The 18,008-nt window shown below is 42.2% G+C and overlaps 1 protein-coding gene across 2 annotated transcripts; it reads right to left on the reverse strand.

Moving 5' to 3' along the window:
• Positions 1–3,735: 3,735 nt before the first annotated feature.
• Positions 3,736–17,996, reverse strand: nr2f1.S (nuclear receptor subfamily 2 group F member 1 S homeolog). Of its 2 annotated transcripts, none has more exons than XM_041575866.1 (3): positions 16,175–17,996; positions 13,242–13,769; positions 3,736–4,648 (listed from the first exon to the last, which is right to left on the reverse strand). In XM_041575866.1, exons 1-3 carry the CDS (start codon positions 16,581–16,583, stop codon positions 4,368–4,370), a joined length of 1,218 nt encoding a protein of 405 aa, XP_041431800.1. In that variant the 5' UTR covers positions 16,584–17,996; the 3' UTR covers positions 3,736–4,367.
• Between the last annotated feature and the right edge of the window lie 12 nt (positions 17,997–18,008).

Consider the following 18,008-nt stretch of genomic DNA (forward strand, 5'->3'; position numbering starts at 1 on the left):
TGCTAGGCCGGGTTTAAGGGCCCTACAGCCTTTCTACACAGGTTTCTGTTTCTACAAAGCCCTGAGCAGAAGATTGTGAGCTAGAATTTATTTATGGGTCCCTTGGATGCAGAAATAATAACCTGCTTCTATTGTTTATTGAAATCAAAGGGGAGATAAAGCAGCTTGTTTATTATTGCTCCAGTCACAGCGCAGCTCTGCTAGGGACCCATCCACGCACCCAGCATAGGGGGGGGGACCCTGCGCCCTGCATGAATTCTAAGCATTTCTCCAATATATATTCATAAAAAAAATATTGCTAAAAGTGATTTTATTATCTGGTTGCTATTCTGTGCCCTGCTGGATATTTGGTTTACAGTTTTCTTTTTTGAACGCTGAAAATGTTTTGCCACAATACATGACATTTGCGCGTGAGATTGCTGGGGGGGGGAGGAGAGAGAGAGAATGACCTCCTTTGATGGCGTGGAAAGGGTTAACAGGGAGCTAACTATTGCACAAGGAGTGGGGGGAGTTGAGGAAATGGATCCCCTGACAAGTAGGGATAATAAATGAGTGGAGCTTTCAGATAGATATCTCAGACGTGAAATTGCACCCAGCTGGTTGTGTAAGCAAACAAATAGTTTCGTGTAAGGGACCCTGGACTTGTGACTTGATGAATAGAACACGACAGAGGTAAATGGCTCTTTAACTCATTTAGGAATAAAACTGTTTGGCTTCTTAAAACGAAAGAGCCGGTGAAGCCCAGCACCAGGGCAAGGAGTTTAACAACAGGTTTGAGTGTTTTGCGCTTGGCTTTGTGATCCCTTCTCTCCCCACTTGCTTGTCTTTTCTTCCCTGGGTTTAGCTTTATGATAGAGAGGGTCTGGGGATTCACAAGTAAATCCGGGAGTGATAGGGTAAAATACCATGTGTGGGAAATGGGAATCAATAATTGCATATTTTATTACTTCAGATGTTGCTGAACTACAGCCCAGTAGCCCTTCCTCTCAGCATCTTGCTTTGCTGCACACACTATCCCACATATTCTATTCTATTCTACACTATATTTCTATGTCTGTGCTACACTGTATAGTAGTCCTCGCAGAGTTTAACTCCTAGGCCAGGGTTGAACTTTTGGACTTCCATTAAGGGGGTTTATAAAAGGAAAAACCATTTCAGTAAACTCCCTGCATCCCTGCAGTTTATCTATAGCTTGTTGTATTTCATCACCAAACTAGGGGTGGCAAGTTAACTCTTCCATGTTGGATACTTCAAGATTGGAGCCCAGTTTTCATGTCACCAAAAACCCTTAATAATGCCAGTTCTTTAACCTTGTACCCGCTTCAGCATTGGCAAACCATATACACCCACAAATGAAAGGGTTAGTAGTCTTTCTTTATCCTGAATAACACTACATTTATCTAATTCCCAAAATTAACCCTCTGATCACATCTGTTATATCGGGCAAATAATTCCTTCCTCCCCACATTTATCCTTCTGATGCTCCTGCCCAAAAGAGCCTCACCCGAGCCAATCATTTCAGACAATTCCAAGTGCTGCAATTGATTATATTAACCCACTCATGTCCCAAACCATTGGCAGACTTTATACAATTAAATATCACTTAGTACGTCAAGGTAATAGCACAGCCATGGGTTTTATGATTTCCCAGGCCCCAACAAGGGCTGGACATTTCTCCCTCATTTCACTTGTAATGAATTATTTTCAGATGTAACCCAGTAATCTCCGTCCCTGATCAATGTCATTTTCTCAGCGGTTATCAGCCTGTTTGTGTTGTGCCAGAGTGAGTGGCCGCAGGGCTACTTAAGCTGAGTGCTCTCCTTTTGGCACTGGGAAGGTTAAGGTTACCCTGAAATTTAAATAGCTTCTATGTCTGTGATGGGAAGTTTATTTGCATTTCTCAGTATATTTATATGCCGTCTGCATAGGTAACACCACAAATGACAAGTTCATATCCAGACCCAGAGTCCTGGGAGAAGCTCATCGGTCTGTTGAAGGTTAAACAGGAAAAACCCTCAATTGTTTGTTGGAAATTGCTGTAGAAATGTCAAAAATGGCTCCTGTTAAAGAAAAAAAAAAAAAAGATAGAATATAAAATAGAAGAGGAATTTTGAAAAGGGTGGGTGAGGGTGACACGTTTCCCTGTGGTTGCAGCTTGAGCAGCTTTGAAATTGCCCTATTTATCAAAGTCAAAATAGAATCCAGTCATCCAGGGGAGGCTAATCCATGAATCAGCTGGCTAACCTTCCAGTCTGGGCAATACTAAATAAATACTAAATACTGGGGAAGTCAAATGTATATGGTATCTATCTGTCTGTCTGTCTGTCTGTCTGTCTGTCTGTCTGTCTATCTATCTATCTATCTATCTATCTATCTATCTATCTATCTATCATCTACCCTCCCTCTATATATTAATAATCTATCAATCAGCTATCTATCTATTTTCAACTAGAGTGCACATCTTAGATAAACATTTATCAGCATATGGTACAGTTCACATGGACTGAACGTATGCTGGTTTACAGTTTAACCATGAAGACTTGTTATCCTTTTAGTTCCCATTATCGTCCACATAACAGATTGCAAGCCCCTCTCCACAGATCTCTTGACCCTTGCGGGTCGTGCAAGTGCTGAATTCTATGAAAGTCAAATAGCTAATGCTCCTCCAGGGCGGGTGCTACAAAATACATTTCCTACAGGGTGCGTAAATTGCGCGCACTGTCACTAAAGTCAACCACACTAACCCAGCTCATGACATTTCGAAACTTTTAAGCCGCTTTTAACTCTGCTAAGCGTTTCCCCAAACCCGATGCTGTTCTAGAATCCAGAGAAAACTGTTTGGGAAAAAATTAGGTTTTCTCTGGACATTATCTATATACTCGAATATTTCGATTGGAAATTCCATAACAACAATGATAATAATAATAATAATAATAATAATAATAATAATAATAATAATAATAATAATAATAATAATAATAATTATAATAATAATAATACGCAAAAGCCATGAAATGGAATCTCCTAGTTGTGTTGGGGTGGAGGTAGATATTTTATCAATAGGTGAGAAAGAGCTCCCCAGCAGGACTGTGCCCATGAAACATGAATGCGCTGAGAGCAGTAACAGGGAGAGTCACAGGAGTAACGATCAGTCATTACCTTGAGAGAAGCCCATTATAGAAGCGATGTTTAAATGAAAATTGCGTGCGTGGCGGATGGATGGGAAGAGGCAATGCTCATAATAAGACCTATAGGATCCGCACTCAGGCTGGGAGAAAGACATTTTTTATATGAATAGATTGGGAATAGGGCTTTACATGGAGAGCTGCGAGGAAATAATGTCCTCTCCTCTAACAGCAGAAAATAGGGTCAGATCAGAAGGCCCATTGATAGCCACTCAGAGCTATAATAAGCCAATCTTTCTTATTCAATCCAATTGCACATTCTATTACTATCTCTTACAATACACCCCCACAAGCAGCCAAAAGCCAGAATATCATTTCCCCTTCGCATTTTCTCCCTCCCCCTTCCCAAGCAACACTGACTAAACAAGAAATGGAAAAAGCACAGAGACACATCAGTCCCAATTATAGAATGGATTAAATTGATGAAATGGGGAAGAATTCCAGGCAGCGGCAATTTGTACGATCCCTGTACAGTAGAAGCTGCTACTGTACCCCAATTGCACAGCACCAAGCCCTCCAGCTGAGAATGGGGCAACTGTCGTAGAAACCAAAACCAATTATTTTGCTAAAGTCTTTTTATTCTGTTTAAATTCTCACTTCAATTTTAATTCTTGAAGAATTGACGCCTGGACAACATATATCGCAGTCATTATAAGAAGCAAAAGGGTTATATCAAAAATTATTAGTATAGAATTACAGGAGACCTGGTTTGGAACCAGAAAAATACAAAACAGATATAGATACATAGACACAGGACGAGTTTCTGGTTTATAATTATTGGGAAAACACAAGATGTCCCCATTTTCGTATCTCTGCTTTTGTGTTGTTCTTTATGCGCATACATTGCTTTCAACTGGACATAAAAAAAAGAAAATAAAGACTAATATATATATATATATTACAAAATGGCCAGGAAATGTTCCTGGTGAGTAGTCAGTGCTTGTGTCTGCACGGGGTCCTTGCCATTCTGTACAGACCAATCCACATCGGTCCATAGTACATCCAAGTGGCTCAGTTTCCTCGCTTTATATTAGATTTCCCATGGTCCTTTTTCCAGAAGAGTCCTCCAGATAGAATGGATTTATTTATTTATTTTTAAAAAAAATGTATTATTAATTAAGCCTAGCATCATTGGAGCAGTGTGGCCAAATGAGGTCCAAGTGAGAGTCCCAAGGCGGCTCCCTAGGAGCATTGGATGGGCATGTAAGGCCAATTGAAACTACTTCCAGATAATAACATGTCTCTTATTAGTGTCTCTATTGGGGTTTTACCTACCAAACGCACGAAGAAGAGTTGCTCGATGACAGAAGAGGAGACTGTGCGCAAGGATGGGAGCCTTAGAAGTAGTTTTCCGAATCTGCTGGGCTGGTTGGGGTATTGGCTCCTAACATACTCCTCCAGGGCGCACTGCGACTTTTCCTGTAGGCTCTCAATGTGCGCAGCGTCTGACAGGCCGCAGGCATCTACACAGGGGCCCCAGGTAAGGAAAGAGAAACAGGGCACAGAATTAATATGACATTAGGGCCTGACAATCACAAGCAACACATTGCCACTCTCACGCTAGTGTAAGTCACCAGGACAGTTAGATAATAGTAATCACTGGGTACAGGGCATTGCATTGAGTAGAGCAGAAATGTATCCCATATTCTGGAATAGTGCCCCTCCCCAACATGCACAAATAATGACCCAACTACTTATGGAATAATCACTAGCACTCACCTCAAGTAATGCCAAATCTAATTCGTATGGCACAGGCATAGTAACATAGTAAGTTAGGCTGAAAAAAGACACACGTCCATCAAGTTCAACCTTTTTACTTTTTTTTAAACTGCCTATCTGACAGTTGATCCAGAGGAAGGCAAAACCCCATCTGAAGCCTCTCCAATTTGCCTCAGAGGGGGAAAAAAATCCTTCCTGGCTCTTTCCTGACTAGTCCCTGGATCAACTTGTACTATGAGCTATCTTCCATAACCCTGTATTCCCTCCCTTGCTAAAAATCTACCCCCACATGCTACACACCCAAGTACTGTGTGACCACTAACCTGGCAGCCAGGGCTCATCTAATACTATGGGGAATACAACAAACAAGAAGGGCAATTCTCAAATAAAGCACCCTCAAACAGAAGTATGACCCATTTGTTTACTTTACAATTCTACTTATTCGGTGTGTGTTACAGGGTGCCTGGTACTGTAACGAGCTAATAATGGTACTGGCATTACACTTACATTCACCTTTCAAACACTTTTTCAGTTCAGTGTTTGAGTTAACTTTTAGTAGGATGTAAAGAGTGATATTCTGAGACAATTTGCAATTGGTTTTCATTTTTTTACTATTTGTGTTTTTTGAGTTATTTAGCTTTTTATTCAGCAGCTCTCCAGTTTGCAGTTTCAGCAATAGTGTTGCCAGGGTTCATAATTCCCTAGCAACTATGCATTGATTTGAATAAGAGACTGAAATATAAATAGGAGAGGGCCTCCATAGAAAGATGAGTAATAAAAAGTAGCAATAACAATTAATTTGTAGCCTTGCAGCGCATTTGATTTTAGATGTGGTCAGTGACCCCCATTTGAAATCTTAGTTAGAAGAAGAAATCAAATGTTACAAAAAGTATAAAAAAATAAATAATGAAGACCAATTGAAAAGTTGCTTAGAATTGACCATTTTATAACATACTAAAAGTAAACTTTAAAGTTTAATGTTCGTGTCTCTAGTGTTTCAGTCTGGCAGCTCAGTGATCCAGGATCATGCTGAACTGTTACAATTTGCTACATTTAGTTGATACATTTATCAGCAGCATCTGTGGAATATCAGCAACTATTGTATCAATTCTAACAGTTGCCTTTAATGATACTTAGGGATTCTGCTCAGCAGGGACATAGATAACAAATATGTCAACTAGATGTATCAATTTAGAACAGTTAAAGGGTCGGCGACCCCCCACCCAGAGCTGCTTTAGAAGGTGAGAAATAAAACGTTATACTTTAATAATAGAAAAACTGTCACAAATAGAAAAAAAATGTAATTGGAAAAAATCTTTATTTCCAGTGAACTGTCTGAAACCAACTGAACTGAAAAAAGTATTTGAAGGTGAACAACCAATTTAAAAGGGGTCCCAGAAAGTGTCCCCTATGATCTAAGCCCACTGGTATAGTGACTGGAAGTTTAAATAAAAGAATTTTACTCACTGAATAGCTGACACCTCATTTATATACACCTCACTAGAAAAGTGGTACCCTGAAAGTTCCCAACACTTTTGTTTACTTTTTTTAATAAAGTATGAGTCACATTAAAACATGGGCACAACACTCAATTTCCTATAGCAATCTCTTAGAGTCCCAGGGTATCCATAACACCTCCAGACCGAACCCTATCTTTATAACCTGCCTCATTCTTTTAATAAACAAGTCACATAACTGTACAGGGGAAAGAGCTCATTAAAGGTGCATTATAAGGCTCCAATGACACTAACACATACCGGTGCCACTACACTAATGAGTGAGCCTTTACACACACACATCTGCTGCTGAACATCTTACAATGAGGTAAGGAGGGACCTAACTAAAAGCCCAGGGAATCTGTACAGTTATGTGACTTGTTTATTAAAGAATGAGACAGGTTATAAAGACAGGGTTCAGTCTGGTCACAAAACAGTTTATGATCATATGAACTGATTTTCACACCATATACTATTGTGGCACAAGCTGGTTCCACTTCCAGTGACACCCACGCCTATAAAACAGTGACATGAAAGCCAACCCACGCAACCGAATAGTACAATTACACACGAGTCTCACTGAGCAATAAACAGGAGGGGACTCTCCAGCCAAGCACCCAATCTCCCCAAGCACCAGGCCGCCTGCACCTTACTATATACACACATACCCATGTGCCACTCAACCTTTCCCTTTTCCCAGTTGAACTATTAATAGTAGCACATATAAGCCACATTCTCCCTGCGCTTTGTATAACTGCTTGTGTTCCTTCATTGTAGGGCCCTTCACTCTCATACCTGTCACTATATACAGTGTGGCTCATGCGCACTGGGGACCCATGCTCTCCATTCTATCTCTACCATTTTGTGCCTTGTTATTACATTTAATTCTAGGCCAGGAAATCAACATATCCGAAAGGTGAACCTGTAGGCACCCACTGTCTGTCACTCTATGGTCCATTCACCTCTATACTCACAGTATGGGCCCTGTGGCACCCACACATCCCATGCTTTTAACCTCTCAGCGGCCAGAATGACTTTAAAGCATTGCTCGGCAATATCTGGCACAGCACAGGTTAAGGTCTAGAGAATAATAATGCTAAAAATAATAATAATACTACACCAGGGCTCGAGGACAATCCTGTATGTATTCTGTTAAATAGGTTGTACTATTCCAATCAGAGAGAGAGGGGGAATGTAAACCTGATTGTAATGGTTTCTGGGTAACGATGAGGACGACCCATTGTGAATTCTGACAGATATATGATCCCTGCCTCTGCCAGAACAGAGACAAATCTATATAAATGTGTTGAAGGAAATGATCATGATCATTTGAAATTGGCTTTCCTTACATGACCAGAAAACCTTTGATTTTTCAATATCAGATCCGAAATTTATAATTTGTACCATAAACATAGAGGCTGTTTGATCTGATCACTGATAAAGTATGATTGGTGATATTAAAATTAAGGTTTTCGCTTTCCATATGCCCGATGCCCCACTAACTTACTAAAAACACCCTGACCGCTCAGTGGCTGGGCATAACACAATGTCTTCCACAAATGATGGACTCAAACTTAGTTCTCTGTGGGATGATGGGATTTGTAGTGCAACATCATGTAGGGCCATAGGTTGCCAGTGTCTGCCCTGCACAATCTGGGCACATGTATGTAGTATGTCTCATTTACAGCAGCCCCAAAGAGTGGATACATGAATTGCAAAGGGGAGCTTTCAACCGACTGAATGTGTCACAATGTAACTATACACAGTACCACGGTGGATATTGGACACAGTTTGAATTCTATGGACTGGACAAAAAGTTGGGCCAGTTCTTAAAAAAAAAAAAAAAAATAATAAACGTGATGAAATCTCATTCACAGCTCATGAAACCTTTAGCCACCCACCTGGCAACACCTATGTGAGAAATATAGTACAGTGCCCAGTTCTCACTTATGCAATACAAGTGGGTTTCACATGGGTTAACCTGCTAGATATTACATGATTTGTAATGGTATGTGCAATGGAACGTTTCCCCTGATGCTGAATATATTTCCCTCCTCGACTTCTCTCTCTTTAACTGTGCCTGGCTCAGGCGGATAGGGTTAAACGCATATTTGTGGTAGAGAAATTAATAATCTTGCAGTGGGAAACATGGTTCATGACCTCACGTTTGGATGTGATTCAGAATAAAAAAAATGTAAAAAAAAAAAACCCCACAAAGTGGGTGCTCAGTGCCAGGTTTATGCCTTTCACTACTAAACTCGTTTGTTCATCATGTATAAATTATGATTTCAAATTGCTTTTTCGTCTATTTTTTAACATTCAATGCCCCTTTTTTCAGCGAATTGCTAGCTGATTAGTAATCACAAGTTTGCTCAGAAGTTTATTGTGTGTGTGTGCGTGAGTGTGTGAGTGTGTGTGTGTGAGTGTGTGTGTGAGTGTGTGTGTGTGTGAGTGTGAGTGTGAGTGTGTGAGAGTGTGTGAGTGTGTGTGTGAGAGTGTGTGTGAGTGTGTGTGTGAGAGTGTGTGAGTGTGTGTGTGAGAGTGTGTGTGAGTGTGTGTGTGTGAGTGTGTGTATGTGAGAGTGTATGTGTGTGTGTGTGAGTGTGAGTGTGTGTGTGAGTGTGAGTGTGTGTGTGTGAGTATGTGTGTGAGAGTGTGTGAGAGTGTGTGTGAGTGTGTGAGTGTGTGTATGTGAGAGTGTATGTGTGTGTGTGTGTGTGTGTGTGTGCGTGTGTGGGAGTGTGTGGGAGTGTGTGTGTGTTAGTTTGTGAGTGTGAGTGAGTGTGTGAGTAAGTGTGTGTGAGTGAGTGTGTTAGTTTGTGAGTGTGTGAGTGAGTGAGTGTGTGAGTGTGTGAGTTAGTGTGTGCGTGTGTGTGTAAGTGTGAGTGAGTGTGTGAGTGAGTGAGTGTGTGAGAGTGTGTGAGTGAGTGAGTGAGTGAGTGTGTGAGTGTGTGAGTGAGTGTGTGAGTGAGTGAGTGAGTGAGTGTGTGAGTGTGTGAGTCTGCTCGCACGGGGAGGGCGAGAAAAATGGACGCTGCCAGTGGCATTTACATGTTTAATAATTTAAGGGCTTTAAGTACTCACTACTTCCTCACCACATTATTAATACTGCGGCTAAACGCGAATTTAGCAACGTGATTCTATTTAAAAAGGGATTTTACTTTTCACCTGCCTATATTTGGCTGCATTACAGGGTATTTGTGCTGGTTTTTGGAGCTCGTAAAATGTATTTTAAAATGGATAAAAGAAAGATCCCCAGTTACCCGTTGCATCGTTCACTTTAATTGACATAAAACCACAGACTCAAAATAATTCACGGTTCTATTAGATTTCTACAGTGATTTAAAGTTTGTTTTTAGTTTTTTTTTGTCCAAATAGGTGCCACAAATATTGTCACGAGATTTTTTGATTTATTTTCATCTGCCCTGATTTCATGTCATTATATATATATATATATATATATATATATATATATATATATATATATATATATATATATATATATATATATATATATATATATATTTATATCTTTAAATAATAAATGATGTATGCCCCAACCATGTGCTTGCTCTCCTGAAGGGGCAGAAGAGCTTACACAGTGCGTTTGATCACCGTGTATAAAGCAATCAGCTGCCTAACGAAATCATCTGATGTTCAGATCAATATTAATACGGCGATTGCCGCACCACAATCCTGCGCAGTTAAGTGCCATTTAATAAAGGGAAGAAACTAAGCCCGCTGTGTGGTGCAGCGAGAAGGGTGCTGGGCCAGGGATCGCTTCACAGCTTTGTCTGACTATCGCTCGCTTTTTATTTGTCTGTGGTTTGTTTTTTTTTTAAATCTCTGGATCTTACAGAAACCATTCAATCAATATTTATGAAAAATACCTCGCATAAAATAATGAAAAGGAGGGGGTAGTGATGATCTGAAGTGCGTGTTTAATGTGGATGCCGAGTAGCTGCCTTTGTTTACATGGGTGGCAGCCATACAAGCTGCTCTGTGAGCACCCACCTCTCATTAAGCACCTCTTGTATCTGTATCAGGCGCACTTAAAGGGACAGCCCTGCAGAATTAGCACAGGCAGAGCCCCATCATAAGAGCTAAATACAAAAAAATAAAAAATACATGTAGAAAAAGACCATTTAGGCAAGGGATCGTTGTCTGCTCTCAATTTGCTGTTTTTGCAGACAATCTGTTAAATATTTAATCCGTGTTTGGTTTCCATAGCAAACTGATGTATAACTGGAGCCCTAGCTCAGCTCTTTTACTGCTTTTTATATTTTTTTTTTTCGTGTGCCATATTCTGGAAAAGGGCTTTTTTCCCTTTTTAATTAGAAATTATGGAGATTGGATGTTATGTACTGCTTTCCTTTTTACAGAATAAGGATTTAGTTGCCCCAGGCATTATATCTTGCAAATGCCCTGTATATACAGATCAGTGACAGGCTTCCCAATCCCCACGCTTGCAATGGTTCACATAGACTGTATATACTGTCCCGTGTCTCCCCCAGTGTTAAATGATAAAGACACCCTGTATAAAGGTTTCCCACGTTCTCCCGTGGCGACAAATGGTGCAACTGTCTTGTAAATACTGCCCCACGCATTGTACAATCACACTGCATATACTGCCTGTCCAACGTCCCCCCTAGAAATAAATGGGGCATCCATCCTGTCTAGATTAGTATTATTATTATTATTCTCTCTATTAACAAATGCGACTACCCCAATTACCTTTAATAAATGGTGCAGCCACTCTGTATAAACTGCCCCACGTCCTCCATAGAAATAAATGGTGCAGCCACTCTGTATAAACTGACCCACGTCCCCCCTAGAAATAAATGGTGCAGCCACTCTGTATAAACTGAACCACGCCCCCCCTAGAAATAGATGGTGCAGCCACTCTGTATAAACTGCCCCACGCCACCCCCAGAAATAAATGGTGCAGCCACTCAGTATAAACTGCCAAACCTCCCCCTAGAAATAAATGGTGCAGGCACTCTAAATATACCCCCACGTTTCCTTTAGCAATAAATGGTGCGACCACTTTCTCTATAACACCCCCACAGTTTTCCCTAGTGCTGCAGGCACCTTGTGTTTATCCAGTCCCAAGTTTTCTCTAGTAACAAGCAGTGCAGGGGCAATGTATATACTGTCCCACATTTCCCATAGTAATAGATGGTACAATCCCCCAACTTTCCCAGTATAATATAATATAGTATAATATAGTATAATATAATATAATATAATATAATATACTGGTATAGCATTTAATAGCACGGTCACTCTTGTACTTTCCCATATTTCCCCCAGTAATAAATGGTGTGGGCATTCTGAATATGCTGCTCTGTGATTGCTCCTACCATTTAATAATACAGGTATTTTGTACATGTTCTTCTTCTTTGACTGTCACAGACTTTCAGTTTATATTTTATGTAAATACTGTCACATGTCTGTACCTGACATTAAATAGCATAGATATTTTGTATTTACTGCCCCATGCCTGCCTTTTTCGCACATACACTCAGCACTTTGTCCCACACATATACCTAGGGGTGATTAGTACAGGAACCCTCTATACATAGTGTCAGACTATTGTGGTTAACATCATCTACACAAAGTTCAACGCAGGCCCCTAGGATAAAATGAAACCAACAGCCTGTACATTGTCCCACGCATATAGGCTTCAATCACGCAGCCTCCTATATTCACAGCCTCGTTCTCCAGTGTATATATTAGAATATTCTCTAGTGGACACGTGACAAATAATACTAGCACTGCGCAAAATCAAGATCATACACAGTAATACAGAGACTTGTACTCTACTACTACTCTGGCATGAAACGGCAGTAGCTCCCTGTGATTATTACAGTGTCCTACTCCAATAGCAATAGTCACTAGTACCCTGTATAAAGCTTTAAATTACCTCACCTTTAAATGAACTTTTAGAGCCAATCTGCAATTCGTTTTAAAGGTTGTGGTTCACCTTTAAGGTAACTTTTATTATGTTATAAAACGGCCAATTCTAAGTAACTTTTCAATTGGTTTTCATCACTTATTTTTTTTTTTTATTGTTTTATAGTTACACAAATGTATTGTTATTGTTACTTTTTATTACTGATATTCAGGCCCTCTCCTATTCATATTCCAGTCGGTTATTCAGATCAATGCATGGTTGCTAGGGTAATTTGGACCCAAGTTACCAGATCGCTTAAGAGTCAAATTAAAGAGCTGCTGAATAAAAAGCTAAATAACTCAGAAACCTTCAATAATAAAAAATGAAAACCAATTGCACATTGTCTCAGAATACCAAAGGTTATCTCAAAGGTGAATAACCCCTTTAATTTTGTATTATTTTGAGATATTTAGCTATTTATTCGGCAGCTCTCCAGTTTGCAATGTCAGCAATATGGTGGCTATGGTCCAAACTACCCTAGCAACCATGCACGGATGTGAATGGTACACTGTAATATGAATGGCCTGGATAGTAAGAGGAGTAATAAAAATGAGCAAATAGCAATACACGAGTAGCATTACAGAGCATTTGTTTTTAGATGGGTTCAGTAACCCCAAAGCTGGAAAGAGTCAAAAGAAGAAGGCCAATAATGCTAAAACTATATATAAAAAAAATAGTGTATTAAAATTGGCCATTCTATAATATGTGAAAAGTTAACTTGAAGATGAACCACATATTTAATACAAATGGGCACAGACAGACTCAAGACTAATAGCACGACCCCTATGTTTGGTAGCACCATCCAGCCCAAATAATGGCTGAGCACCCCCAGATGTGCAGCTGGTTAGCCAGGAGTGCAATATTAGGGTGCAGGGTCGCACTCACCTGGTGTGAAGAGGACGATGGCTTTAAGGCAGCTATACTCGGCCGAGTCTACATGCAAGGCCTTCAGCTTCTCCACCTGCTCCTGGAAGATCCTGATGTGGTCCATAAAGGCCACCACTCTGTCGGCGGACATGGGGGAAGCATGGAGTCCAGCAGCGGCCAGGAGAGGGGCCACATGGAGCGGCATGGAGCACTGCGCCGCGTTCAGCACAAACAACTCGCTCCACGTCAGTCGCAGCAGAGCCACCTGATCAGTTATCTGCAGGTCCGGGAAGAAAGGGATGTTCCTGGCCCACTCCACGGCGCTGAACAGTAACCGGGCCGCCAGCTCGCAGATGTTCTCAATGCCCATGATGTTGTTGGGCTGCATGCATTGGCTTCCATAGCGGGACGTGGGGTAGGGCTCGGCCCGCAGCAGCAGAGAGATGTATCCGGACAGGTAGCAGTGGCCGTTCAAGGGGTCGCCGTTGGTGAGAGCGTATTGGCCTGGGTTCGGCTGGGTCGGAGGCATCCTACCTCGCTGTACCGCTGACAAAAACAGAGATAGAAGAGGAAATGTGCAGCCAGGGCTGGGAAATATCGCAAACACATACTATATAGATACAAAGAGACATATATGTGTATATAGCTCGTGTCATAGCACCATACACAGCGCACACTTATTAACACTGAAACATAAAACAATAAAATCACACACATTCCTTGTCTGTAGCAGAAAAGCTCAGTGCAAAATACAGATGTCTCCCCTCTACATGAGATCAGCCTCAACCCCTACCTGACTCATCCATCTACTATATATATATATATATATATATCTGTATAAATGGATTTTTCTCTGTTAATGTATGTATATATATATTTATGGCTGTATTTATAGATAATAAATCGTCACTAGTCAGGGTCAACATTCATCGCAAACACACACTTAATATCCGAAGTGATGAATTGAAACAATGAGAATAGGAAATAAAATGGGACTTACAATAATTAAACATAGTGAGGAATAAGTAGCCAATTTATCAATGCAAGGCTGGGTGCACTGTGGCTGCTGGCAGAGTGAGTGGCCAATGCAAATCACTGGATGATTAAGTGCAAAGATGAGGCTAAACGTGAGCGAGCTTATTTCTACTCCCTGCTAGCAAAGCTCACTAAGTGTTATAATGGGGACTCACTCCATAGGTGCCAACTGCTTGCTCCTAGGGAAAACTAACAAAAAGAAACTGTAAACTGCAATAAATGTACAACTCACACACATTAAATATAACTCGCCCCATGCAGTGCAGTTTAAATGCCTAATATGTCAGGTATTGTAGGCTTTGCACACAAGTGTGATGGACCCTCACTATACAAGATATATATATATATATATATATATATATATATATATTTTTTTTTTTTTTTTTTTTTTGATAAAACCTTTGATTTGATTTTATGGTGATACTTTGCATTTAAAGACAAGCGGAGTAACCTGTTCATTAAAGATAAAATACAGAACAATTACAAGTCTGAAGATGAACTGATTTCCTCGCTTTAATAAGCTAGGCAATTTTCGTGTGAAATAAGGTTTTGTTTTATATTCAGCGTGATGCCTATGTGCAGCTTCTTGTGTACTGGGCTGATTGTTACACTGTATCTATTGGTACACAATCACACACCTACACATTGATACTCTGTATTACCCACACGCATAACATTCATTTCCTTATACACAGGTACAAGAACACAGATAACAAAGGTTCCCACTCACCATCACACAGTCACCTAAATAGCAATACTCTTAGCTTCTATATATCACTGTGTATCAGTGTGTGTCAATCACTGTGCTGCTACACACATAAGCCTAAAACCCACACACACAATTATATACACACAGACATGGAGAAACATGCAGTGTAATTAGTGACCCTCTGCACTCACTCACACACTCACTCACTCACTCACTCACTCACTCACACTAACACTCACACAGTCACTTTAAGCTCCTGTAAGAAGAGAAACTAAAGGGAAGAAACTTTTAGTTCCCTGTGTGTGAGAAAATAGCAGATGAGAGAGGCATATAACACAACCTTCTGAAACAGGACAGTAACTGAAGTGTTGTGTCATCTGAATGATGCCTGGATTAGAGAGGGGTGACACGGAGCAAAATGAAAATGAAGTGCCTCTTGAGAATCAATGACTCTTGAGTCCAATGTGAGCTGCGGTGTTTATAGCAGTGTGTGTGTGTATAGTAGTGTGTATAGTAGTGTGTATAGCAGAGTGTATAGTAGTGAGTATAGTAGTGGGTATAGCAGTGTGTATAGCAGTGTGTAATGTAGTGGGTATAGTAGTGGGTATAGCAGAGTGTATAGTTGTGGGTATAGCAGTGTGTAATGTAGTGTGTATAGTAGTGGGTATAGCAGAGTGTATAGTAGTGAGTATAGTAGTGGGTTTAGCAGTGTGTAATGTAGTGTGTATAGCAGTGTGTAATGTAGTAGGTATAGCAGTGTGTAATGTAGTGGGTATAGTAGTGGGTATAGTAGTGTGTGTTGCTAGCAAGGTCACAAGGTGCCTGGAAGTAGAGGGCACACCGTTTGGGTGAAAAGTACAGTTCATGCCATTGTTTTTGCAGTGTTGTTTCTGAACTTGCTGTGTGTGTGTATGTATGTGTGTGTGTATGTATGTATGTATGTATGTATGTGTGTATATGTGTGTGTATGTTTGTGTGTCTGTGTATGTGTCTTTTAATGATGACAGAGAGATAGAGAGAGGGAATATATGGAGCACATGAATAGAGGCTCAGCCAACAGCCCACAGTAGCTTCCACAGACAAAACCCACACAATGCGGGAGCGCAGCGATTATTAATATGAATAGCGCCACAATACATCAGCAAGTGATAAATGTTGCACCCCAGACCCTCACTCACACACACACGTGCCCAGAGTAAATATTCACCTTCCCTCCTCATTCCCACTTTCAGGCACTTCTTGAAGCGGCAGTACTGGCACTGGTTGCGGTGATGTTGGTCTATGGGGCAGTTGCGGTTGGCGCGACAAGTGTACGTTAAGTTCCGCCGGACGCTCCTCTTGAAGAAACTTTTGCAGCCCTCGCAGGTGAACTGTCCGTAGTGTTTCCCGCTGGACTTGTCCCCGCACACCACGCACTCAATGTGCTGACTCTGCCCCGTCTTGTCCCCGGCCGCACCCGGAGTGGATGGAGGTCCCGGCTGACTTGGGGTCTGCGGCGTGTGGGGGGCGGCGGAGGGCGCTTGTTGTTGCTCCCTGACCCCCGGATTTGGGCCTCCCGGATTCCCCCCGGCCACGTCCTCCTGCGGATCTCTCCAGCCGCTGACTACCATTGCCATATCTCGGGCCCACAAAGTGCTGGAGAGCGAGCTGATGGCCGCGGTCTGGGGGGATTTGATCCTGGAGGAGAAGAAGAAGCTGCTGGCTGTGTCTGCCGTGGTGCTGGCCGCTAATGGGAGCCGTTTCCTTGGATTTGGGCTCAAGGGATTTCCCCCTGTCTCTTGAACAGCGAAATGGGGAGCTAATGATGTTTTGTGTCCCCAACTGGGCGCTGCAAGTGCGGCTGGAACTGTGCCCCCCACCCCGCCCTGACTGTGGAAGTGCTGGTCCTCCTCCCCTGAGTGTAGATGTGCTGGTCCTCCTCCCCTGAGTGTAGATGTGCTGGTCCTCCTCCCCTGAGTGTGGATGTGCTGGTCCTCCTCCCCTGAGTGTGGAAGTGCTGGTCCTCCTCCCCTGAGTGTGGAAGTGCTGGTCCTCCTCCCCTGAGTGTGGAAGTGCTGGTCCTCCTCCCCTGCTCTCCGGGCTGCAAGGCGGCAGGAGGAGGGTTCAGGCTGGGGATGGGGAGGCGGTGGGTTTCGCAGCCCCAATCTCGCCGGTAATGCAGAGCTCGGCAGACATAGGGCGAGCAGGAGCCAACTGTGCAGGACGGATCGGTGAGCTGGAGGCCTTGGGTGACAGGAGGGAGGGTGAAGAAGGGGAATAAATGTTTGGAGGGGGTGGGAGGGTGGGGGGGACCGATCAGGGGGTGTAAGTATCCGGGGGCCAAATCCAGGGCAAAATGCAGTCAGCCATTCATAGAGCCAGTCCTGGGAATCAGCCTCATCCAACAGCAGATCAGCCGCTTCCCTCCCTCGCCAAATAGTCCCTTTATTATTGGCAGCGATGGAGAAATAACCGCGGCAGTTGTTGTCTCATTCGTACAGAAGTCACAGACACCGACTGGAGGTTCCGACCCGTGAGCAGCATCGACAGCAGAGCTCGGCTTATCCCATGTGGCCCAATAACAAGGAGAAGGCGACTGTATGTGCCGCCGGCTCCTCTGTCCTTTCTGCTTCTCAAGTCACTTGGAAAAAAAACCAATAAAACACAAAAAAGTCGCAGGAAAAGTCCTCGTGGAGCAGCGATTGTGAATAAGAGCAGTACTAATAGTAACAATAGGCTGGAGCACTCGCTGCTGCTGCTCCTGGAGTTCTGCTGCTGATCAAATGGAGCCGGGGAGGCAAAGGGGGGAAATGAAAAGGAAAAAAAAAAACCAATCCCAGCCGGCAATTAGAATGTGCGATACAAGCAGAGAAGTCCGAGTCACATGTACTAATGGATGCGGTTACACGGGGAGAGCAGCGGAGCAACGTTTCCGAAAAGGGGGATGTGCGCGACTGTCTGTATATAGTGAACTTTGACACTTACTATTCAAACTGACACGTTACTATGGAGATCGCTGCCTTATATGGAGCTCGTGTCATGGAGCCAAGAGAGGGGCCGCT

This window comes from Xenopus laevis, chromosome 1S (assembly GCF_017654675.1).
Source record: "Xenopus laevis strain J_2021 chromosome 1S, Xenopus_laevis_v10.1, whole genome shotgun sequence".
Lineage (NCBI taxonomy): Eukaryota > Metazoa > Chordata > Amphibia > Anura > Pipidae > Xenopus > Xenopus laevis.

What these genes read in the sequence shown, in the direction of transcription:
- nr2f1.S (XM_041575866.1), bottom strand. Translation starts at nt 16,583, where the DNA reads ATGGCAATGGTAGTCAGCGGCTGGAGAGATCCGCAGGAGGACGTGGCC. An exon ending in AGTGGGAATGAGGAGGGAAG is followed by an intron (nt 13,770 to 16,174) that starts GTGAATATTTAC and finishes TGTTTTTGTCAG; the next exon opens with CGGTACAGCGAGGTAGGATG. An exon ending in CATCGTCCTCTTCACACCAG is followed by an intron (nt 4,649 to 13,241) that starts GTGAGTGCGACC and finishes GCCCCTGTGTAG; the next exon opens with ATGCCTGCGGCCTGTCAGAC.